The sequence below is a fragment of the Scyliorhinus torazame genome, chromosome 11 (genome assembly GCF_047496885.1).
Source record: "Scyliorhinus torazame isolate Kashiwa2021f chromosome 11, sScyTor2.1, whole genome shotgun sequence".
In the NCBI taxonomy this organism is placed as follows: Eukaryota; Metazoa; Chordata; class Chondrichthyes; order Carcharhiniformes; family Scyliorhinidae; genus Scyliorhinus; species Scyliorhinus torazame.
This window is the reverse complement of record NC_092717.1, coordinates 135,138,734-135,163,223: the sequence shown is the minus strand read 5'-3', so window position 1 is coordinate 135,163,223 and position 24,490 is coordinate 135,138,734. Positions and strand designations below refer to the sequence as shown.

The following is a 24,490-nucleotide window of genomic DNA, read 5'->3' as shown; positions in this document are numbered from 1 at the left end:
GTGGCATTAACTGAAAAAACGAATTGATTCATTACAATTTAACCAACATTTAAAGGCACGGTCATGAATCGTACCACAGAAACTAGCTTCAATGAAGAACAAAACAAAGGAACATTAAGAAAGTAGGTCTATGAGCAGAACATAAAAAAGATGATGAGATCATCATACCTAACAAATTACATGCTTACAGAATGATGGAACAAAGATCATACATGGCAATAAGGCTCGAATCAAATAGATACAACTGTTTACATTGGTTGATTTATTCTTGCATTTTAGAAAATGTTGTCAAAGGAGATCACCATGCTGTATATTTCTGTTCTTCTTGAGATCTCTGCCTGATGGCAAGTTCAGCCTACAGTGCCACAATCTCCACTACGAGTAGGGCAAGGAGACAGGTCTCGAATCCACCTGAATTGGGCAACAGGATTGAACCCCATGCTGTCGGCATCTGATCCACATCAGCCTCCATCCGCCCCACTTCTAGTGACGCCCTCGAGGAAGCAGGTCGCAGGTCGGATCGCTCCCGCCCGCGATGGGCAAACGGACCTTTTGAACGTACTTTTACGGGACCTGGCGACCTGGTTAGGTTAAGGGGACCATAGGGAAGAGGCTTCCCCCCCCCAGGGTATGAGTGGCTGGACCAGAAGTGGTCGAGTGGAGCAGCAGGGCTCAAAGCGGGAGCAGCGGGGACCCCAGGTCAGGCGGCGAAACATGGCGGACGGCAGGGACCAGGGAGCGGAGGCTCACTGGCCAAGGGAGCAACAGATGGAGTTTTTAAAGAACTGCTTCGCCGAATTGAAGAGGGACACGTTGGACCCGATGAGGGCGGTAATGGACCGAATGGTCAAGGTGCAGGCGGTCCAGGAGAAGGTGCTCAGGGAGGTCGAGGTGAAGCTCTCCAGCCAGGCGGACATGGTGGCGGAGCTGGAGCACGAGGTGGAAGAGCTGAACGCCCGCCAGAGGAGGATGCAGGAGCAACTTGAAGAGCTGGGGAACAGAGCCAGGAGGCAGAATTTGAGGATCATTGGCCTCCCCAAGGGCTGCGAGGGGTCGGAGGTCAGTGCATACGTGAAAGGTATGCTCGAGGCGCAGAGAGTCCCCCTGGAGTTGGATGGGGCGCATAGAGTCCCCGCAAGGAAGCCCAGGACGGGCGACCGACCGAGGGCCTTGGTGGTCCGATTTCACCGGCTTGCTGACAGGGAACGTGTGCTGCGATGGGCCAAGGCGGAGAGGAGCAGCAGATGGGAGAATTGTGAGGTGCGCATCTACCAGGACTTGGGAACGGAGCTGGCCAAGAGGCGTGCAGGACTCATCAAGGTAAAGGCAGCCCTCTTCAAAAAGGAGGTGAGGTTTGGAATGTTGTATCCTGCGAAGCTTTGGGTTACGTTTGAGGAACTCCACAACTACTTTGAGACACCAGAACAGGTTTGGACTTTTATTAAAGAAAAGAAGCTGGACTTGAACTAACGGGCAATTAGTTTTCTCAGTGCTGTACAGTGACGGCGGTCTGTTAACCTAATTTGCTCTGACTAGGTGTGGACTTTTATTAAAAGAAGATGCTGGACTTGAACTAAAGGACTCTGGGCTCTCAGAGATTTTGTGTGGCGGTGGTTTGTTAAATTATCCTGTACTGTAATGTTCTATCCAAGATTGTTTTCAGCCGGGACAGGGAGCAGAGGCTGGAGGGCGCATTGTGTAGGGTATTTTGGGGGGATAGCATCAAGGGGAGGGGGGGGGTAGAGAGGGGCCCTGCAAAGGGGGCCCTGCGCTTGGTACCTTTTGCGGGAGATCGGGGCCTTGGAGAGGGGGATGGGCTAGGAGCTGGTTAAGGGACTTGAAAGGGCACGGTGAGATACAATCAGGGTATTGGGTCCTTGGTGTGTGGGGGGAGGGCCCGAGCGCTCGGGTGGGAGACAGACAGGCGCCAAGGTCAGGGGGCCCCAGGGAGAGTAGGAGGAGGGGCGGGCTAGGGCCAAGCGCAGGGCTGGCCTGGCAGGTCAGGCCTCGGGGCGGGGGGGGGGGGGGGGGGGTTGGGGGGGGGGGTTAGGGGAGGTTGGGGGGGGCAGCTGGAAGGAGAGCAGAGGAGACTTAAGTGGGCAAGGGGGGTTCGCTCGGGGGAGAAGGTCGCTTGCAGATTCTCAGGGAACAGCGCAGGAAACCGACAGTAGTGGCACCTGAGGGAGGGGGGGAGGGGGGGGCGGGGTTAGAGCCATGTTAGTTTAGTTGAACACTTGGGGCAGGGCAAACAGAGCTGCCACGGGAAGTGCTTTATTAACATGTTTATTCTTTCCCACTGTTTGTTTTCACTATGTTAAGGCTCTTTGCATAGGGCCTGTTTTCTCTCTGGAAATGTTACAAATTGTAGCACCGTCAATATGACGCGAGGCAGGTTGAGGTAATGTCAATTGAAGGCTTTATTAAGTAGAACTTTATCCCCAGCAGCGTGGTTACAGAATGCAACTGCTGAGGGAAATGGAGGGAAAAACTGGGTTCTTATACCGGCATTTCTGGGTGGAGTCCAGTAGGTGGCAGATCCTATCAGGACCTGGCATTCCTCCACCAAGAGCCTGTCGACACATGGTGTACCGTATTACTCCTAATACATACCACCACATTCACCCCTTGTTGAAAAAAAACCCGGCGGGATGGTGGTTCGCATGGTGGTAGGGGTTTACAGAGTCGGTACTGTGCCGTAACTTTGAACAAAACACAAAATTATCGTTTCAACTGGGCCAACGGGCCAAACAGGGTCGGCATGATGCCATAACTATAACAAGACACAATAACTGAAAACGTTGAGAGTTAAAGTGATTCGATGAGTCGGATGGGCGTCCTGGTCGTCCTTTCCGATCGTCTCGGGCGTGGTGGTGATGGTGCTGGCTCGAGTCCCGTCGACTCTGGGAGCGTAGCGCTGTCCCCTGAGTCCTTACTCCTGGGCGGGTCTGGGAGGAGAACCAAACCCCCCGGGAAGGGGGTGGCTGTGGGATGAACCGGCGGGAGTGAGGAGGTGCTGATTGGCGTTGGGGGGGTGTGGGTAGCTCTGGCGGGTGCCAGATCTCGCAGGGAGACCGTGTCCTGTCGCCCATCGGGGTACTCCACATAGGCGTATTGCGGGTTGGCGTGAAGGAGATGCACCCGTTCCACCAACGGATCGGACTTGCGCGCCTGCACATGTTTCCGGAGCAGAATGGGTCCCGGAGCTGCTAGCCAGGTCGGAAGTGGCGTTCCAGAGGAGGACTTCCTAGGAAAGAGGAGGAGGCGCTTGTGAGGTGTTTGATTCATGGTGGTGCACAGCAGGGACCGGATAGAGTGAAGGGCATCCGGGAGGACTTCCTGCCAGCGGGGAATTGGGAGGCTCCTAGACCGGAGGGCCAGCAGGACGGCCTTCCAGACCGTTCCATTCTCCCTTTCTACCTGCTCGTCCCCCCGGGGGTTGTAACTGGTCATCCTGCTCGAGGCTATGCCCCTACTGAGCAGGAATTGACGCAGTTCGTCACTCATAAAGGAGGACCCCCTGTCGCAATGGATATAGTCGAGGAAACCGAACAGTGTAAAAATGGTACCGAGGGCTTTAATGACCGTGGACGCTGTCATGTCGGGGCAGGGGATGGCGAAAGGGAAACGGGAGTATTCGTCAACGACGTTCAGGAAGTACGCGTTGCGATCGGTGGAGGGGAGGGGGCCTTTGAAATCCAAACTGAGGCGTTCAAAGGGCCGAGAGGCCTTAACCAGGTGCGCTCTATCTGGCCTGAAAAAGTGCGGTTTGCACTCAGCGCAGATCTGGCAGTTTCTGGTGACTGTTCGGACGTCCTCGACGGAGTAAGGGAGGTTGCGGGCCTTAAAGAAGTGGTGGAAACGAGTGACCCCCGGGTGGCAGAGGTCCTCGTGGAGGGCTTGTAGACGGTCCACTTGTACATTGGCACATGTGCCGCGAGATAGGGCATCGGATGGCTCGTTCAGTTTTCCGGGACGATACAAGATCTCATAATTGAAGGTGGAGAGTTCGATCCTCCACCGCAAGATCTTGTTCTTGATCTTGCCCCGCTGTGCACTATCGAACATGAAGGCAACCGACCGTTGGTCAGTGAGGAGAGTGAATCTCCTACCGGCCAGGTAATGCCTCCAGTGTCGCACAGCTTCCACTATTGCTTGTGCCTCCTTTTCCACTGAGGAGTGGCGGATTTCTGAAGCGTGGAGGGTTCGGGAGAAGAAGGCCACGGGTCTGCCTGCTTGGTTGAGGGTGGCCGCCAGAGCTACATCCGATGCGTCGCTCTCGACCTGGAAGGGGAGGGACTCGTCGATGGCGCGCATCGTGGCCTTTGCGATATCCGCTTTGATGCGGCTAAAGGCCTGGCATGCCTCTGTCGTCAGGGGAAAAGTAGTGGACTGGATTAGTGCACGGGCCTGGTCTGCGTACTGGGGGACCCACTGGGCGTAATAAGAAAAGAAGCCCAGGCAACGCTTCAGGGCTTTGGCACAGTGGGGGAGAGGGAACTCCATGAGGGGGCGCATGCATTCAGGGTCGGGGCCTATCACTCCATTACTCCATTGGCTAGACGATCGGTGCAGAACACGCATTTTTCTTTGTTGTAAGTGAGGTTCAGGGCGTGAGCGGTCTGGAGGAATTTTTGGAGGTTGGCGTCGTGGTTCTGCTGGTCGTGGCCGCAGATGGTGACGTTGTTGAGATACGAGAACGTGGCCCGTAAACCGTGCTGGTCAACCATTCGGTCCATCTCTCGTTGGAAGACCGAGACTCCGTTCGTGATGCCGAATGGAACCCTTAAAAAGTGGTATAACCGCCCGTCTGCTTCGAAGGCAGTATAGTTGCGGTCACGGGGACGGATGGGGAGCTGGTGGTAGGCGGACTTGAGGTCCACGGTGGAAAAGACCTTGTACTGTGCAATCCGATTGACCATGTCGGATATGCGGGGGAGAGGATACGCATCTAGCTGAGTGTACCTGTTGATGGTCTGACTATAGTCGATGACCATCCTCTGTTTCTCCCCAGTCTTAACAACTACCACCTGGGCTCTCCAGGGACTGTTGCTAGCCTGGATGATGCCTTCCTTCAGCAGCCTCTGGACTTCGGACCGGATAAATGCTCGGTCCTGGGCGCTGTACCGTCTGCTCCTTGTGGCGACGGGTTTGCAATCCGGTGTGAGGTTCGCAAAAAAGGAAGGCGGTTCAACCTTGAGGGTCGCGAGGCCGCAGACAGTCAGTGGGGGTATAGGGCCGCCAAATTTAAATGTTAAACTCTGGAGGTTGCATTGGAAGTCCAACCCTAGGAGTGTGGGCGCACAGAGATGGGGGAGGACATACAGCCGGTAATTTCGGAACTCCCTCCCCTGCACCGTTAGGTTAGCGATGCAGAACCCCGTGATCTGAACGGAGTGGGATCCCGCCGCCAGGAAAATTTTCTGGGTGCTTGGCCGAATTATGAGGGAACAGCGCCTTACCGTGTCCGGATGAATGAAGCTCTCCGTGCTCCCAGAGTCGATAAGACACGGCGTCTCGTAGCCATTCACTAGGACTGTAGTGGTTGCAGTCTGGAGCATCCAGGGTCGCGACTGGTCGAGGGTCGTCGAAGCCAGACGTGGTTGTTGAAGTTGAGCATCGTAATCAGGCAGTATGTGGCCGTCTGTGTCGGGGTCCTTCAGCCAAGATGGCGGCGTCCACGGATCGAGCGAGGTCGGAGGTGGACAAAATGGCAGTGCCCATGTCTCCCTCGTGGCGTCCGGGGTCCAAAATGGCGGCGTCCGTTGGTCGCACGTGGATCGCTGGAGGGGCTGGGTCTGTGGTCCCGTTTCTTCCCCGGAGATAGCGGCGACCCCGCGGGATTTGCACACCGTCGCGTAGTGGCCTTTCTTCCCGCAGCTTTTGCAGGTAGCCGCGCAGGCCGGGCATCGCTGCCGAGGGTGTTTCGGCTGGCCGCAAAAATAGCAGCGGGGCCCCCCCGGTTGGTCTGGTGTTTTGGCCGCGCAGGTTTGTGGGGGTGGGGGGGGGTGTCGGAGAGTCGACCGCAGCAGGGGTCCACGGAGCCCAAGGGGCTGTAGTGCGGTCGGGCAGTAGGCACGGGCGTTACGCAAGGCCACATCGAGGGATGCCGCCAGGGCCCGAGCTTCTGTAAGTCCCAGAGAATCTTTCTCCAGAAGCCTCTGGCGGATCTGTGAAGAGGCCAAACCTGCCAAACTCGCTGTTACCGCCGGGCAGTTGCAGTTTCGACCCAGGATCTGCAGGGCGTTATAAAACTCGTCCAGCGATTCCCCCGGAAATTGCCGTCGTGTGGCGAGCTGGTAGCGAGCAAAAACCTGGTTGGCGGGCCGGATGTAGATATCCTTCAGCGCGGCGATGGCACCGGTGAAACCGTCCTCGGCCTCGATAAGGGAGTAGACGTCAGGACTCACCCTGGAATAGAGGACCTGCATCTTTTGTTCGTCAGTCGGTGTGCCGGGGGCCGTTCGGAGGTAGCCCTCAAAGCATGCCATCCAGTGTTTGAAGATAGAGGCCGAGTTAGCTGCTTGGGGTGCGATGCGCAGGCACTCTGGGGTGATTCGGAGCTCCATGTTCCCACGTTGTTTTCTTCAATTTAAATTCTGCTTAATAAATTGCAGCACCGTCAATATGACGCGAGGCAGGTTGAGGTAATGTCGATTGAAGGCTTTATTAAGTAGAACTTATCCCCAGCAGCGTGGTTACAGAATGCAACTGCTGAAGGAAATGGAGGGAAAAACTGGGTTCTTATACCGGCATTTCTGGGTGGAGTCCAGTAGGTGGCAGATCCTATCAGGACCTGGCATCCCTCCACCAATAGCCTGTCGACACGTGGTGTACCGTATTACCCCTAATACATACCACCACACAAATTTGTTTTAAATAATACATTTTTTTAAAAAGCAAAAACATCAGCCTCCATCCAACTCAGCTGACCGCCTCCCTCCAAGGAGTCGGAGTTGCTGTGTCACCATACACTTTTAAAGGCATGTTGTAGCCTGGAGTTGTGAATAGTGAGTGTAAGAGGCCCCAGTTTCTTTCCATCACATAGAACTTCCCTCACATAGCACTTTTAGCACATGGCTGACTAGGGATTTCTCCCGCTCTTATTGCCTTTTATTGACATATGTTGTTAGACTTTCCAAGACCACCTATTTGGCTACATAATAAGCATACCTTCCTTGACCATCAAGTTTGAAGTGGGACTTGTAGCCAGAGATTCTGGCTCTGAAGCAGTTTATTTATGAATAAATAAAAGTGAACTGGTTTGAGATAATTATCTCCCTGGTCACAGCAAATCAACCGGATGGAGCACATTAGTTACCTGGGAAAGGAGTCAGAAACCTGGCCACAGACAGAAAAAAAGCAGAGTGGAGATGAAGGCGTGGAGGGATTGTCGCTGGACTAGTAATCCAAAGACCTCGATATTGATCTGGGGACTGCAGCACCATGGCAGCTGGTGAAATTTGAATTTCATTAAAAAAACTGCAATCACAGAATCACAGAATAATACAGGGCCGAAGAGACCCTTCAACCTCTCTTTTCCTTCTCATCGTATCCTGAATGTTTCTGGTCATCCATGGTTCTCTGGGCTTGTTACCCCTTCCTATTACCCGAGAGGGTAAATGCTGGGCCCGTACACTCCCCATTTCCTTTTTGAATGCCCCCCACTGCTCTTCTGTAGTTTCCCCACAATTTACTCTTTCCAGTCTACCTTGACCAGATCCTGCCTTATTTTCCTAAAATCGGCTCTCCCCAGTCCACAACCTCTTTTTTTCCAACTTGCCCATTTCTTTGTCCATAACAACTTAATCAAAAGCCTAATGGCTTCAAACCATTGTCAATTGTTCAAAATACTATGGGCTGAATTCTCCGTTCCTGAGGCTGAATTCTTCGTTCCTGAGACTAAGTGTTGACACCGGGGTAGGATTCGTGGACTTCCACGACAGCAAAGCTGGCGCCGCACCTGGACCAATTCAGCGACCATGGAGGGAATAACACCGGGGCCACATGGAACACAATCGATTCCAATGAGAAACAGTGCAGGATTCGTCAGGTCCGTGATTGGCATTCAGGAGGCTGACAGGCTGCAGCCACATACACACATTACATTACACTTCCACACACACTCATCCCAGCCAACAAAATGGCACTGGTTGCGCTGGAGCGCGCCTACCCCATTGATGGGTCATCTGGGGCCAGGGGACACCTAGGAGGGTGCCCTGGCAGGACACCCACATGGCCTGTGGCCCTACGTATACAGTGGGCAGTCAGCGGCGTGTGCAGCTGCATGGCTGCCTTGCAGGCCACGGCAATGGTGATCCATGCCCATCTACCCAGACCCCACAGCCCACCTCCTGGCCACTCCCCAGTACTCCCCCCGGCCCTGGCAGAAGCCCCCCAGCTAGGGGCACGACTGTCAGAAAACTATGGGGATGTTGGACACTCTCTGTACCCCCTCTCTCTCCCTCAGCAGCCACGGCGCCCGTTTCACAATTTCTAAAAGCACAAGTGAACCTCGCCATCGGGAATTCACCCCAGTGGAGGCAGAGCATCAAGGAGACCCCAGAGAATACCAGGTCGGGCCCGTTAGTGATGTGCCAATGGTGTTTACTATACATGCATTCTGGAATGCATTGATGCTGCTGTTGAGGCACCGGAGAATTGCGATTTGACATGAATCTGACGCCAGCCATGATTTTGGCATCAAAACCGATTCTCCGTCCTGTCGGGTTTCCCGATTCCAGCGTCAGCCGATGAAGAATCGTGCCCAGTGAAATTAGTTTTCTATGCCTCTGTGCCTTCTATCTTGTTTCATTTATACTTTGGTGCATAACGCACATTGGAACCTGTTACAATTTGAGTCACCCTTCTCAAGGGCAATTAAGTTTGGGCAATAAATGTTATCCTAGCCAGCAATGTACAGTCCTGTGAAAGAATTTTTAAAAAATCAATGTGCAGCGTAAGAGTCACTCTCTCTCTTAGCTCTGAGGAGAGGTTGAATAAACTCGGTTTGTTTAGCCATGAGGAGAGGTTGAATAAACTTGGTTTGTTCTCACTGGAACGATGGAGGTTGAGGGGCGACCTGATAGAGGTCTACAAAATTATGAGGGGCATAGACAGGGTGGATAGTCAGAGACTTTTTCCCAGGGTAGAGGGGTCAATTACTAGGGGGCATAGGTTTCAGGTGCGAGGGGCAATGTTCAGAGGACATGTACGAGGCAAGTTTTTTTACACAGAGAGTAGTGGGTGCCTGGAACTCACTGCCGGAGGAGGTGGTGGAAGCAGGGACGATAGTGATGTTTAAGGGGCATCTTGACAAATACATGAATAGGATAGGAATAGAGCGATATGGACCCCGGAAGTGTAGAAGATTTTAGTTTAGACAGGCAGCATGTTCGGCATAGGCTTGAAGGGCCGAAGGGCCTGTTCCTGTGCTGTACCTTTCTTTGTTCTTTGTTCTCTCAAACAGGATGGGGAAGAGGCCCAAAAAGGGGACTATTAAATATATTTCTATCCACCCAGAGGGAGCAAACGTGATCTTCCAGGTTTCACAAGGATAATGTGGGGCACCTTTACTCTGGGTTTCTCCCCATGCATAATTGCGTCCCTGTAGGACCCATCTTTCTGGCAGCCAGTTCAGTCCCTGGATCCCCTGGCAGTGCATAAGTCTGGCATCCTGGGAAATGGTGTCCATGTGGTGGCTGCAGCCGCTCACTGACAGTGTGATAATGAGGACTAGTCCTCAACATAGGCCAGACCATCTGCCAGCAGAATTGGGCAACCAGCTTTGGTGCTCTGCTGATTGATAATCAAAATGAACACAATGACCAAAATATGGAGCACTGAACCAGATTGAAGTTACAATGTATAACAACATTAGCACACACATTCTCATACTTACAGGTATTTCAGGTTGTCCAAGTCCTCAAATGCTTTCCTTGGTATTCTCTTGATTTGGTTATTGTTCAGTAACCTGTATGTATAAAAAATAATGATTTAAATTTTTACAGCATATTCCATGGCAACCAATGAGACATTTCATGCATACATAACAGGTTCATATTAATGATAGGATATGCAAGAAATCTTCCACTTGTTCAGTAAATCAGTAGAGTCAAGCGTTCATTTTCTGAATCTGTGCCAGCAGCGAGTGCCTTGTTCCCTGGTACTGTGTGTTTTAAAATTGCTGGTGTGAACTCCAAAATTATACCTTAAGAATTAACTCCGTGATTAAGTTAAGTTATCTTTGTACTGAACTGTCCTGGAGTTGAAGAAAAAAAATCAGCCTGCTGTATCTCTGAATTGAAAAATTATCAGTGATTTCAATTTCAATAGATGTTTATTGAAATAAGTTTATGGTAATATCATTATAGAATTATTACTGTTGATTACTTCCTCAACCTGTCTTTATCACAGTGGGGGACACGGTGGCACAGTGGTTAGCACTGCTTCCTCACAGTACCAGGGACCCGGGTTCGATTCCGAACCTCAGGTGACTGTCCGTGTGGCATTTGCACATTCTCTCCATGTCTGCATGGGTTTCCTTCAGGTACTCCGATTTCCTCCCACAGTCCAAATGCGTGCAGGTTAGGTGGATTGGTAGTGTTAAATTACCCCAAAGTGTCCAAAGCTATATTACAGAAATGTAATATAAATATTATTCATAGAGCAGCACAGCGGAGCAGTGGTTACCACTGGGACTACAGCGCTGAGGACCCGGGTTCGAATCCTGGCCCTGGGTCACTGTCCGTGTGGAGTTTGCACATTCTCCCCGTGTCTGCGTGGGTTTCACCCCCACAACCCAAAGATGTGCAGGTTAGGTGGATTGGCCACGCTAAATTGCCCCCTAATTGGAAAAAAATAATAATTGGGTACTCAAAATTTATAAAAAAGTAATATTATTAATTTGTCTTGCCGAATTGTATTTAACTTGATGATAAACATTCGAAGTCTTCCAGTTGATAACAAATTATTTATTGAGTAATAAAATAATATACATGCGAGTTCTTTTGCTTTAATACTTTGACTAGGAATATAATTAACTAAGATTAGATTAAACTAACAATTATGATAATACACTCTGATCTGTCACATCTTTACTCTAGCTGCACGACATACACACTAACCTACAGAAAGAGTGGCAAACTCCTTATATAGGTCCTGTTACAATAATCTTTATTGTCACAAGTATGCTTACATTAACACTGCAATGAAGTTCCTGTGAAAAGCCCCTAGTTGCCACATTCCGGCACCTGTCTGGGTACACAGAGGGAGAATTCAGAATTTCCAATTCACCTAACAAGCATGTCTTTCGGTACATATGGGAGGAATAATAATACTCTAGCTGCACTACACATACTAACCTACAGAAAGAGCAGGAAACTCCTTATATAGGTCCTGTTAGTATTCTGTCTGTACTGACTGCACATTAACTAATCATGTATTAACATATACAGAGATCACTACAGTGGGGTTATGGGGAGGAGGCAGGTATTAGGCTTAGGTAGGATACTCTTTCGGAGGGCCGGTGCCAACATACTAGGCCAAATGGCTTCCTTCTGCACTGTAGTGATTCTATGAAATTCATATTTTGATTGAAAGCACCAAGGGGTTATTAAGGGGTTATTATTACTGTCCTTGATGTGGTGTTATGAATACAAATTTGTGTTTTATAAGGAATTAAGTACTTGAGGGATCTTAACTGTATTGAATACACTTTTATTAATGGAAGTGTTTTCAGACAGTGAAGTCTGTAACAGATAGAATTTCATTTTACTTCATCACAGCTTAGCTACTTGGGACGACTCATGATGGATATTAGGCGAGTTGCATGGAGGATATAAAGGAAAATGGTGGTTGGTGCCATGGATTAGCATGTGCTGGCAATAAATTGTCATAAAGACTATGAGGCCAAAGTGATGAGTTTAGGAGTTGTGCTGGCATGAGTTGGCACAGAGGCCATGGAGATAAGTGAGAATCGTGTGTTGCCATGAGTGGTCACTAAGTTGGCACTAGGGCTATAATAGGTCATGGAAATGCATGTGGATCATGATTTGGCATGGCGTGCATGAGAGGCCATTGGGATATGGGTGATGGTATGGATTGACATGAGTTGACATGGATGGGAAATGAGGAATAAGTGGAAAGTTATGAGGATGAGAAAAACTAATATTAAATAAAACTGGGACAAAATCCCTGAGTACCGAGGTGGGCATTTTAAACAGGCTGCCTCAGTGCTTTGCAGTCCCTGTGACTAGCTCAAAACACTTTGCCGGGCAAGGTAGACTGATTACAGCATGCATCTGTGCCCCACACCCCACCTCCCAGATCGTACATTCTGTTATTCAGGGCAGCTTCTTCCAAGGCAGGTTAAGCGGGTTTGAGAAGTCAAGGAATTTCAGAATTCTGCACATCAGCCTCAAGAGTGAAAATCGAGACCATACACTGCATGCTTAGTAATATAAAGTTAATCCTTTGTTTAATAGAAAACACCTTCAATTATATTTCTTAAAGTGCACCTGGACAGCACAATTTTGTAAATAATTTATGCTAATTATCTATATATCAATATTATGCTTAGAAATCAATATTAATCTCTAAGAGTCAGCTATATGGATGCAAAAAACATTTTCTCATTATTTCCATTGAAAAGGGATATAAATTTTGAGGCCACTGCAGGCACGCATCTTCAAACTCTGGCATTTCAAACAATAAGACCTTATCAGAAATAAGCAGATTGAGTAAAACTGTAAGTTCCTGAAATGAATACATTTGTGGATGATTTGCTAGTAGAGAGAACAGGCAGCAAAGGGGATTAACTCCGGAGTTAAACTATCAACTCTAAATGCTGCCATGTAACTGATAAACAACGTTAATGCCTCTCTTACAGGATTTTTTTCACAGGGTTATATTCTGACAAAAGTGACAAGGCTGCCCTACATTCTTACAGACTGACCTACAGAGGACTTGAGAGCTTTGACTTTGACTAGTTAGATCCTAGAGCTGGTTTCTTATTACTGTGGTAAACTGATAAGCAACAAAGCCAATTAAAGCTCCACAAACTTTAATCAGCCAAACTGCATAGTGATGTGCATTATTGTCATGTCAATATCCCTCGGGGTAAAATCAACCTATATTTGACCTTGCCGAGGTGAGAACCAAAAAGTTAACCTTCACAAACTCAATTTCTAAGCAGATAAATAACACAAAATTAGACCAGGGAATCACATTTCTATTCTGATCAATTCTGAAGTTCAGAGAAAAATAAAAATCTTATTTTATAAAGTATAAAAAAAGCATTAAATACAAATTAATATCAAGAACCAGGAAAGAACTTTCAGTTTATTTCACATGAGTTAGCCAGAGACCATCAAGTCTGCTCAACTAGGAGTAGAACTGTTTATTTTTATTCCAGGACCTTATGGCTTATAAGGTTTAGCAAATTAGCAGATCGTGCATTCATTCACTGTAGCATTTGGAGAATAGTGCAATAAACTTTGGAATTCTTTGCTAATGGGGCCAGAATCGGGACAGGACTCGGCTAGTAGAGGCCTCTCCCGGGATTCCCGAAGGTCGTTATACCTACAAGATCTCGTGAGGCATTGCAATCTGGTTCCTATCCACAATGGGCGGGACCCAGACCAGCAGAGCTAAGTAAGTTTAGAATACCTGACTCCTGCTAGCCATCTTGGCAGCGGAAATCCAGGCCGAGATGTACAATAAATGGGTTTTGCAGATCTAAGTGTTTCTGACAAGTGAAATTCACTTAGGTAGGAAGCACAATTGTTGTATTTTTCAATCGATTTTCCACTTGGCAATGTGTTTGTGTGAGAAGATAGTGGAAGGGAAAAGGTAAAAAGTCAAACTGCTAGATGAAAGGGAAAAAATACTATAGATGTATAAAAATTAGAAGGTTTGAGCAGTCAAGGAGGAAAGACTCCTCTGCTACTTATAGTGAACTGTAAACATGTTTAAAATGAATATATTTATGAGTTTGTTACACATGGGCAACCTTTGTTTGCAGCATGTTTAATGATGCAGTGTAAATGTGTTAATAGTGCAGTTTGTACAGATTGTAACACATGGAGAATGCAGAGCATTGAGAGTAAAGTGCTTGGCAAATGGAGCATGGAAAAAAGCATTGTGGGCATTGAAGAATGTGGAAGATATAAATGTACTGTATATGCAATGCAATATATGGAAAGTGTAACATGGAATTTGCAATGTAATTGCAGTGCAGTAAATGCAGAGGCTGTTAGTACAGTCCATGTAGATTGTAATAGGGTTATATGGTATTTACAGTACAGTAGATAAATGGAATTCTACAATCTTGTCATTGATCATATCCTAAAATAACAGTAACAGAAACTGAATATATTACACAAGGTTAAAGATTCTATTTTGTGTGGTAAATAGACCATTAGACTATTATACAAAAAAGGAATGATAAGGGTGCTATTCTATCAAACCCGTTTATTTCAACAGCACATGCGTACCTTGCACTGTCTTGAAAACACCTCAAATTTAAAGGGGCAGTTTTGCCAAATCATCCATGGTTTAGAGCAGGAAGAAAGACAGACTGTTTCGTTGAGGCATTGCTCAGTCAATCTCCTAAAATAAGCAAATGATCCTATGTAAACATTCTGAACATTTTTATCTTCTTATGTCCCTGACCCCACTAAAGCAATTAAGTGAACAGCTCCATTATTCAGTCTTGGCTTGTTGTATTAACAGATGGCATTTACTTGGTCTCAATAGCATTCCAACAATAATTATCCTAGGCGTATTTGCTTCTAATGTTGTATCACATCTGGTCTACATCTTGTCAGAATATATTGGGATGTCATAATTCAGCTCTGAATCCTCCCAGATGCAGCAATGGCTTTTTGCTAAGTTGGCCAAAACGGCATAATATTAGGAATATTGGTATTAGTAATGTTTTGATAAATAACCTTAGTGCTTGGTTAGCCTTGTTGACAACAGCCTTATGTTGAACGGATTTTTATATTGATGTTCCCATCAGTTCAAATATTCTAACCATGTATTTTACGAGGTTACAAAACAATGAAAGATGTCACTGCTGAAGTACAGAATACAGGAATGCAGAAGGCAGTTATATCAATCCATTTCCTAACATGATTGATAGAATTTATGATGGATTAGCAACTAGAAGTCTATGTTCTGCACCAAAACCCTTGACTGGGTTCTTATGGAGAATATGTTCAGGAATTAATTTTACTTGGGTCATCTAAGACAGCATGTTTTCCTCCTGTCTTTGCTTATCTATCGATGCCACCTCTTCGTCACACAGCAGGATCCTATCAAGTGGCTAGTTTTCATGTGCTACTTGACAGGGAATATTGGCATTCAATCTCAAAGGAAAAACAGCATATCTTGATGACTTTATCCAGCACCAAAACATTGTGCACTTACTAGCTCATGTCACTGGTTAGTAATCAGAATTCAGAACCACAGGATAGCTTTTTCCTTGATAGCCCAGGATCCTGAGATCAATTATGTTGTCATCTTGGCTTAAATCAACATAGACAGGAGATTGAATTTAGAGGGTGCAATTCTCAGGCCTAGTTGCCCTCTCGCTCAAGGGAAACAAGGTCAATGAATAGCGGGAGAGGCTGAAAACGAGAACCGTGCCAGGCGCCAAACAGTTTGCGATGCAACCCGCCCGCTCCAGTAGGCGAAATTGGTATCCTGCTGTAACATGGCGAGAAACCAATTATCACCACTAAAGCCCAATTTCCATACAAGTAATGAGGCAACCCCATATCCAACGGCCTCCTGTCATTCATCAGCCTCACCAGCAAGTGGTCACGCTGGCGCTGATTGGTACTCCTTTTGAAAACGTGAACCTGGCGGAAGGGCTTCTGCAGGGAGCTGAGGAGGGGAGTAGCCAACATTGCTCACGTGCAAAGAGACCGGGGACGCTGGCCTTGCCGCCCTAGCGCTCGCAGGGGGGTGGGGGACCCTCGGCTGGGGGGGCACCCTCCGCAGGGGTGAGCCGCCATGAAAAGGGTGGGGAGGAGGAGGAGGGGGGAGGTGCTGGGGGGGTCAACTGCATGATGCACCAGAATGCCAACCCCTGGACCATGTGTCATAGAGTCATAGAGGTTTGGAGCATGAAAAGTTCCTTCGGCCCATCTTGTCCATGCTGCCCAGTTTTTATCACTAAGTTGGTCCCATTTGCCTGAGTTTGGCCCATATCCCTCTCACCCACACAACTGTCTAAATGCTTTTGAAAAGACAAAATTGTTCCCATCTCTACTACTGCCTCTGGCAGCTCGTTCCAGACACTCACCAACGTCTATGTGAAAAAATTGCCCCTCTGGACCCTTTTGTATCTCTCCCCTCTCACCTTAAAACCTATGCCCTCTAGTTTTGGACCCCCTTACCTTTGGGAAAAGATGTTGATTTCATGCCTTATATATGCCCCTCATTATTTTATAAACCTCTATAAGATCACCCCTAAGCCTCCTATGCTCCATGGAATAAAGTCTCAGTCTATCCAGCCTCTCCTTATAACTCAAACCACCGAGTCCCACTAGCGTCCTAGTAAATCTTCTCTGCACTCTTTCTAGTTTAATAATATCCTTTCTATAATAGGGTGACCAGAACTGTACACGGTATTCCAGGTGTGGCCTTACTAATGTCTTGTACAACTTCAACAAGATGTCCCAACTCCTGCATTCAATGTTCTGACCAATGAAATCAAGCATGCCGACTGCCTTCTTCACCATTATGTCCACCTGTAACTCCACTTTCAAGGAGCTATGAACTTGTACTCCTAGATCCCTTTGTTCTATAACTGTCCCCAGCACCCTGCCATTAACTGAGTAGGTCCTGCCCCAATTCAATCTCGCAAAATGCATCACATCACATTTATCTGAATTAAACTTAATCTGCCATTCATCGGCCCACTGGCCCAATTGATCAAGATTCCTTTGCAATCTGCGAGAACCTTCTTCACTGTCTACTATGCCACCAATCTTGGTCTCAACTGCAAACTAACCATGCCTCTGAAATTCTGATCCAAATTAAGAAATAACAAATAACAGTGGACCCAGCACTGATCCCTGAGGTACACCACTGGTCACAGGCCTCCAATTTGAAAAACAACCCTCTACAACCACCCTTTTTCTTCTGTCATCAAGTCAATGTTGTATGCAATTGGCTACCTCACCCTGGATCCCATGAGATTTGACCTTACGCAACAACCTATCATGCAGTACCCTGTCAAAGGTCTTGCTAAAGTCCATGTGGACAACGTCGATTGCACTGCCCTCATCTACCTTCTTGCTTACGCCTTCAAAAAACTCAATCAAATTTGTGAGACATAATTTTCCACTCACAAAGGCATGCTGACTGTCCTTAATCAATTCTTGCCTCTCTAAATGTCTATAGATCTGGGGCTGGTTTCTATGTCTCGCTGCGCCAGATTTCTGGTTCATGACGCCATCGGGATTCTCCGTTTCGCTGGCTGGTCAATGGGGTTTCCCCATGCTGGTTTGCCAGCAAAATGGAGCATCCAGACGGCAGAGAAGTCAGACCCTGGCTCTCAGAGTACCTTCTAACAACTTACCCACCACAGATGTCAGGCTCACTGGTCTGTAGATCCCAGGCTTTTCCCTCTGGCCCTTCTTCAACAAAGGCACAACATTTTCTACACTCCAGTCTCCAGGCACCCCACCTGTGACTGTCGACGGTTCATATAACTCTGCTAGGGGTCCGGCAATTTCCTCCCTAGGTTCCCACAACGTCCTGAGATACATTTCATCAGGTCCCGGGGATTTATCTACCTTGATGCGCTTTAAGACGTTCAACACCTCCTTCTCTGTAATATGTACACTCCTCAAGATCTCACTATTTATTTCCCAAAATTCCCTTCCCTCCATGCCTTTCTGAACAGTGAATACCGATGAGAGATATTCATTTAGGATCTCACCAATCTCTTGTGGATCCACACATAGATGACCTTGTAGATCCTTAAGAGGCCCTAGTCTCTCCCTAGTTACTTTTTTGGGCTTTATGCATTTCATAGATCATAGTATTTAAAGTGCAGAAGGAGGCCATTTGGCCCATCGTGTCTGCACCGGCCCTTGAATGAGAACCCTACTCAAGCCCACGCCTCCACCCTAACCCAGTAAGCCAATAACCCCACTTAACCTTTTTGGACACTAAGGGCAATTTAGCATGGCCAATCCACCTAACCCGCACATCTTTGGACTGTGGGAGGAAACCGGAGTACCCGGAGGAAACCCACGCAAACACAGGGAGAATGTGCAGACTCCGCACAGAGAGTGACGCAAGCCGGGAATCGAACCTGGGAACCTGGAGCTGTGAATAAACTGTGCTAACCACTGTGCTACCATGTAGAAGCTCTTTGGATTCTCCTTTGCCTTATCTGAAAAGGAATCTCATGCCCCCTTTTTGCTCTCCTGATTTCTCTTTTAACTCTACTCCGACAATCTCTATACTCTTCAAGAGATCCACTTGATCCCAGCTGCCTATGCATGTCATATGCCTCCTTCTTCTTTTTTTAAAATAAATTTAGAGTACCCAATTCATTTTTTCCAATTAAGGGGCAATTTAGCGTGTTCAGACCTTGCACACGGAGAGAATGTGCAAACTCCACACGGACAGTGACCCAGAGCCAGGATCGAACCTGAGACCTTGGCGCCGTGAGAGACTGCAGTGCTACTACTGCGCCACCATGCTGCCCTTCTCCTTCTTCTTTTTGACCAGGTCTTCAATATCCCGAGTCATCCAGGGTTCCCTACTTCTAGGCCCTCACTTTAAAAAGCATGTGCGAACCCTGAACCCTGGTTAACACACTTTTGAAAGCCTCCCACTTACCAGCTGTCCCTTTGCCCCCCAACAAACTCCCCCAATCAACTTTTGAAAGTTCTGTCTAAGATCATCAAAATTGGCCTTGCCACAATTTAGAAATTTAACTTTTGGGCCAGACCTATCATTCTCCACAGCTATCTTAAAACAAATGGCATTATGGTCAATAGTCCAAAAATGATCCCTCACTAACACTTCTGTCACATGCCCTTCCTTAATTCCTAAGAGGAGGTCAAGTTTTGCCCCCTCTCTAGTCGGGCCATACACATACCGAATTAGAAATTCCTCCTGAATACACTCAACAAATTTATTTCCATCCAGGCCCCTAATGCAATGGCTGTCCCAGTCAATATTGGGAAAGTTAAACTCCCCAATTATTACCACCCTATTTTTCTTGCAGCTATCTGTAATCTCCTTACATATTTGCTCCTCAATTTCCCGCTGACTATTTGGGAGCCTGTAGTGCAATCCTATTAAAGTGATCTCTCCCTTCTTAATTTCCAGTTCTACCCATATAGACTCAGTGGGCGATCTCTCAGCTGTATCCCCTCTCAGTGCTGCTGTGATATTCTCCCTCATCAAAAATCCAACTCCCCCTCCTTTCTTACCTCCTGTTTTATCTTTCCTATAGCACCTGTATGGAGCATTGAGCTGCCAGTCCTTCCCCTCCCTTAGCCATGTTTCAGTAATAGATATAATATCCCAGTCCCTGGTACCCATCCATGAACTGAGTTCATCTGCCTTGCTCGTCAGACCTCTTGCATTGAAATAATTGCAGTTTAATCTAGACTTCCCTTGCTGTCTGCCCTGCTTTCTCAGACCATCTGTCTGGTCATGTTTTGTGTACTCTCCCTATGGTTTATTTCTCCTAGCCTCACTGGACCCATTCACTGAGTCATCCACAGTCTCTGTACTCTGTACTGAGGCCCTTTTTGTTTTTTGACTTTGCTTTCTCTGCCTTTCACTTTTCCCTTTACTGATTTTTGTTTCTGTCCCAACTTTACTTCCCTCTGACTTCCTGCATCGGTTCCCACTCCCCTGCCACATTAGTTTAATGTATACCCATTCTGGGGGCAATCCTAGCTCCTGCCTGTCTGCCCCACCAACCACCCACAACTCCCACTGACTGTCGAGGCCTCTGCCCGTGCGACTAAAGGCTATTGCCAATAGGGAATTCAAAATTGTGGTTAAGTGAGCACTTCAGACAACCAAAGTGGATTACTGTGAGGCAGCAGGCCACATAGCATGCGTGAGTCATTGCCTAGCATCCCAATCGTACCTTGATGCATAGACACTGTGGAAGACAACATCACACACGGCAGCCAACTCCGAAAACCCAGGGGATGGGACACAGCTCCGGAGACATATCCACGGCTGGAGGTTGGCTGAGTGCTACAGGGAAGGGGAGATGCCTGGAGAGATGGGTCAAGGGTTCTGAAGATGGGCCGCATTGTGGAGGAAAGTGACAGAGGCATCATGCTGCTTGTGGTCAAGGGTTTTTAATGTGTCACAAGTGTCCAACAATTTATTTATTTTTTTAAAATTTAGAGTACCCAATGCATTTTTTCCAATTAAGGGGCAATTTAGCGTGTTCAATCCATCTACCTTGCACATCTTTGGGTTGTGGGGGCAAAACCCACGCAAACACAGGGAGAATGTGCAAACTCCACACGGACAGTGACCCAGAGCCGGGATCGAACCTGGGACCTCGGCGCCGTGAGACTGCAGTGCTACCATTGCACACCGTGCTGCCCCACAAGTGTCCAACAATGCCCCATTCTGCCAATGGTGCCACCCACTCTCCCCACCAACCCCTCACCGCTTACCTACTGGTCCCCACCCTCTCCCTCCCTTCCCCGGTGCCCTTAGTGATCCTCAGTGTGCAGAACCTTCCTGGCTCTACTGCTACATCTAGGTGTTGTGACATTATACGAATGTACAGCATGTGAAGAGTTAATTTTATGTTAAAACTAGCCACGAGATGGAGCTAAGGGACAGTACTATAAAAGGCACTGACTCTTAGGCTTCTGGGAGAATGAGCTGGAGAGAGTCCAAGGGAGTAGAGTAGAAGAGGTAGAAGATGGTTAGGCATAGGAGACATCAGTTGTGTATTTGAGAGTTCTGTAGTTAGAGATAGCATAGTTTAATATAGTAACCTTATACTTTAGAGATACGTATGAATATTGTTTGGTAGTGTTCATAAATTGGTTTTGTTTGTTAACAAAGCTTGTTGTTCTTTGTTCAACACTATGCACCCAAGCCATCCAGGTAAAGCAAAGCAGATAACAACACAGATGTGGCCCCAAGATGCACATCTGTAATGGAGGCAGCCAGCTGCTTTCCACGTCTCGTGGCCTTCGATGCCCCTGGCGGACATCCTCTGGGGGCTCTGGGGCCAGAGGACCCCAGCGCATTTGTCGACGGCACATGCGGAGCACAGCCCTGCCGTCCTGTCCCGTGTGCTGACTTAGTGAGGCGGCCTCATCAGAGGGGTGGAGCTCGAGGGAGCTGGTGGCCACATCCCCACTCCAGGGGACTGGTCCGGTTTCGCACCGAGCACCCTCTCCTCCAACTCAGTGCTCATAGGGCCCCGGGACTCACCTTGTGATGGAGGGGCAGCTGGTTTGTGCCACGGCTGCCCCCGCATCATCTGGCTCTGTCAGCCCTGGTGGCTCCCCGATATCTGCACCAAGGTGCGGACGCCCTTGGTGATGCTCCTCAGTGATTGAGCCATCCTCTGCAGTGCCTTGGCAATGCCCACCTGCAACGGAGACATTCTGCCAAGGCTCTCAGACATGGCTGTCACCGACTGCGCCATGCCTTGGACACCTCCACTGATGTCGTGTACCAGGCTCTCGCCTGCTGTTTCCACCCTAGCAGTGATAACCTCGGTGCCACGCATTGCTGGCGACATCTCCTGTGCTCGTAGCCTGTGGGACTCCCCCAATCGGCTATGGACCTGCTGGAGTGTCGCTGACATCTCGCTCTGAATGTCCAGGCCACTCTCGAACATCTCCATCAGCTCCAGGTATCCTTGTACCAGAGGCTCAGCATCAGGCTGGGACCCAGCTGGGACCTGGGATTCAGCAGACCTCCGACTGCTGTCTTGTCTGGGGGTTCCTGCCTCCACCTGATGTACATCAGCAGCTGTGTGCTGCTCACCAGATTGTGCCCTAAAAGCCTCACCACTAACGTTTCCCACCGAGATGCGTGCCTCTGCGCTGATGGAGCGTGGAGATGACAGCTGTGAGGCGTCGATCGTGGCATCCTTGGAGCTCTCCTGGGAGGCTGGGGAGGGGCCCACCCTGGATGGGCTGGATGGGCCGGCTCCCTCGACTGGAAGACCTGCAGGAGAATGGACGTGTGATCAGTGGGAGGGATGGGTAAGTCAGTATGGCAGTAACAAATCACGTGTGACAGATCCTCTGGGTGGGGCCCGGTGGAGCCTCACCTCTGCGGCATCCACATTGCTGACCGCTCTGTCCTCAGCCACCCTAGTCACCTCCACGATCCGTTCCTCGAAGGTGGTGGGAATTCTTGAGTCCGGCACCCCTTTACCAGTCTGGGCCCTCTCCCGGCGATTGTGGGATAGCTTCTCCTGCGGAGGCACAGAGAGGACATCGTAGCCGCATGCGTGGTTCACAGTGGTGGGAGAGGGTGTGAATGAAGCTTTGTGGGGGGGGGGGGGGGGGGGGGTTGAAGGGAGAGGGGAGTTAAAGGGAGGGTCGGGGGACACATAGAGTGTTGGGGGATGGATACTCATGTTGGGGAAGAAAGGTCTCGGAGGTGGGGGGGGTGCATGTTGGTGTCAACTCACCCCTGCTGCCCGGTTTAAGTCATTGACCTGGTGACCTGTCCTCTTGGTCACACTCCCCGAGCTCACAGCCACCACCATCTCATCCCACACAGCATTGGCTGCCTTATGGCTGAATCTCCGGGACCCTCGGGGGAACAGGGCATCCCTCCTGGTCTCCACCGCATCGAGTAGCCTCTCAAGGTCTGCATCCCCCAATCTTGGGGCCGGTCGTCTTGACACCACGGCTGCAAGCTCAGTGGGGCTGGCCGTGCAGCTGCTGTTTAAGTGGTGTGGGGGGCAGCCATGAGGCTGATCTCTGGTATGAGGCAGGACAGGAACAACTTGAGTTTATCAGCCTGAATGACAAGCTTCAGCGAGGTAACTTTGCTGAAGTATGTGAGTTTAATGGGAATGGTAAAGGAAAATATAAAATATTACCTGAAATAAATTCTGATGGGAAGCCAAGGGCACATAAGTTCAAGCTAGTAAAAAGTAATTTAGGACTAATGTTGAAGTGAAGTCCTGATTTCCCAGTATTCTTACTTTAATTAGATTGGATTGGATTTGTTTATTGTCACGTGTACCGAGGTACAGTGAAAAGTATTTTTCTGCAAGCAGCTCAAACAGGTCATTTTGGAGATTGTTATAATCTTCTACAAATTGTACTGCAATGCTACCTATAGTTGTCTCCTAGTTCACCAACACTACCTCTACTCAATACATAATGAACTCCAGATGCAGTGCACAAGGTTTTTCCATGATACATCTATTGAAATTCAGCCAGTCGTGGCAATGCAATGTGGATGCCTCAGCAAAGGAAAACATACCTGTTATCTACTTCAGTTGCCTTGTATGGATTTGCATGTAGCAAGAAAATATGCCATTGGCACTGCTTCATGAACACCTGCAAGAATTTAGAGCTGATTGGTAATCTATGAGTAATTGCTCGAGACACAGTTGACAAATACCATGTTACATTTGACCAAAAATCTACTCGTGAGAGACTAAAGTTCAGTCCTACTTAAAAAATGCCAAACTTGGCCGATGTGTCTTTTTTAATACAGCAAAAGATTTTCAGCTGACTTATGAAGTACTTAAAATTAGTAACAATTGGCTGTAATTAGTTTCAATCCCTTCATTCAAGAAATATTTATTACCATGTTTTTAAAAATGTCAGTTTTTTTCCCTTAGTTCCTAAAGAACTTGGTGTGGTGTGAGATCATTACTGCCAAGGTCATAAGATAATTACAGATGAAGTTCGCCATTTGGTCCATCTCAAAGACAAGACATAAGAAAATGTGCAGCAAGGGAGGATTCCATCAACATTCACCTATCAATCCATAATTTGGCAAGTCAGCCTCTCAGCAAGTTCAGTTCTTTTCCAAAACCACTCCATTAGGTAGTTGATGATGATGAAGTCTGGAATGTGGCACTGGACTTGGAAGTACAGAGCATCAAAGAGCCTGGCACAACTTAAGATACCTTGGATATCTCCAGCATATGACAAATGGAGGTCTGGCACTTGGGATTGCTGCAGGGAAACATTATCTGGCAACAGGATATGAGAGAATGCATGTATCTATACATAAATTAGGAATGTTGGCAATGACTGTCCATCCAGCAAGAACTAAAATCATTACTTGTCAATTGTCTAATGGTTAATGAGTAAAGAGCCTGTTGGACATAAACTGTTTCTGGGGTTTGAGACATCTCCAAGATAACATGCCTGCTGATGAAATTTCAAAATTAAATCAACTTTCTGTGGCCGGTCCTGTTATCCAATAACTGAACCAGATGACTCTATTGATGATTAAGTATTAGTGAGCTGAGAATAGCTGG

General features: G+C 48.1%; 1 protein-coding gene and 1 long non-coding RNA gene across 5 annotated transcripts in view; one reads left to right on the top strand and one right to left on the bottom strand.

The window, feature by feature from the left end:
* LOC140385542 (uncharacterized) overlaps positions 1-24,339 on the top strand; it is a 48,039-nt gene extending 23,700 nt beyond the window's left edge. Inside the window, exon 3 of the long non-coding RNA XR_011933399.1 lies at positions 23,843-24,339. This is a non-coding gene — a long non-coding RNA (uncharacterized lncRNA). The remainder of the gene's footprint in view (positions 1-23,842) is intronic.
* The window catches only part of LOC140385541 (peroxidasin homolog), a 757,374-nt gene that overhangs the window by 391,552 nt on the left and 341,332 nt on the right, over positions 1-24,490 (bottom strand). For all 4 annotated transcript variants that reach the window (XM_072467791.1, XM_072467793.1, XM_072467792.1 and 1 more), the window contains exon 3: positions 9,899-9,970. In XM_072467791.1, coding sequence (XP_072323892.1) covers positions 9,899-9,970 — 72 coding nt within the window. The remainder of the gene's footprint in view (positions 1-9,898; positions 9,971-24,490) is intronic.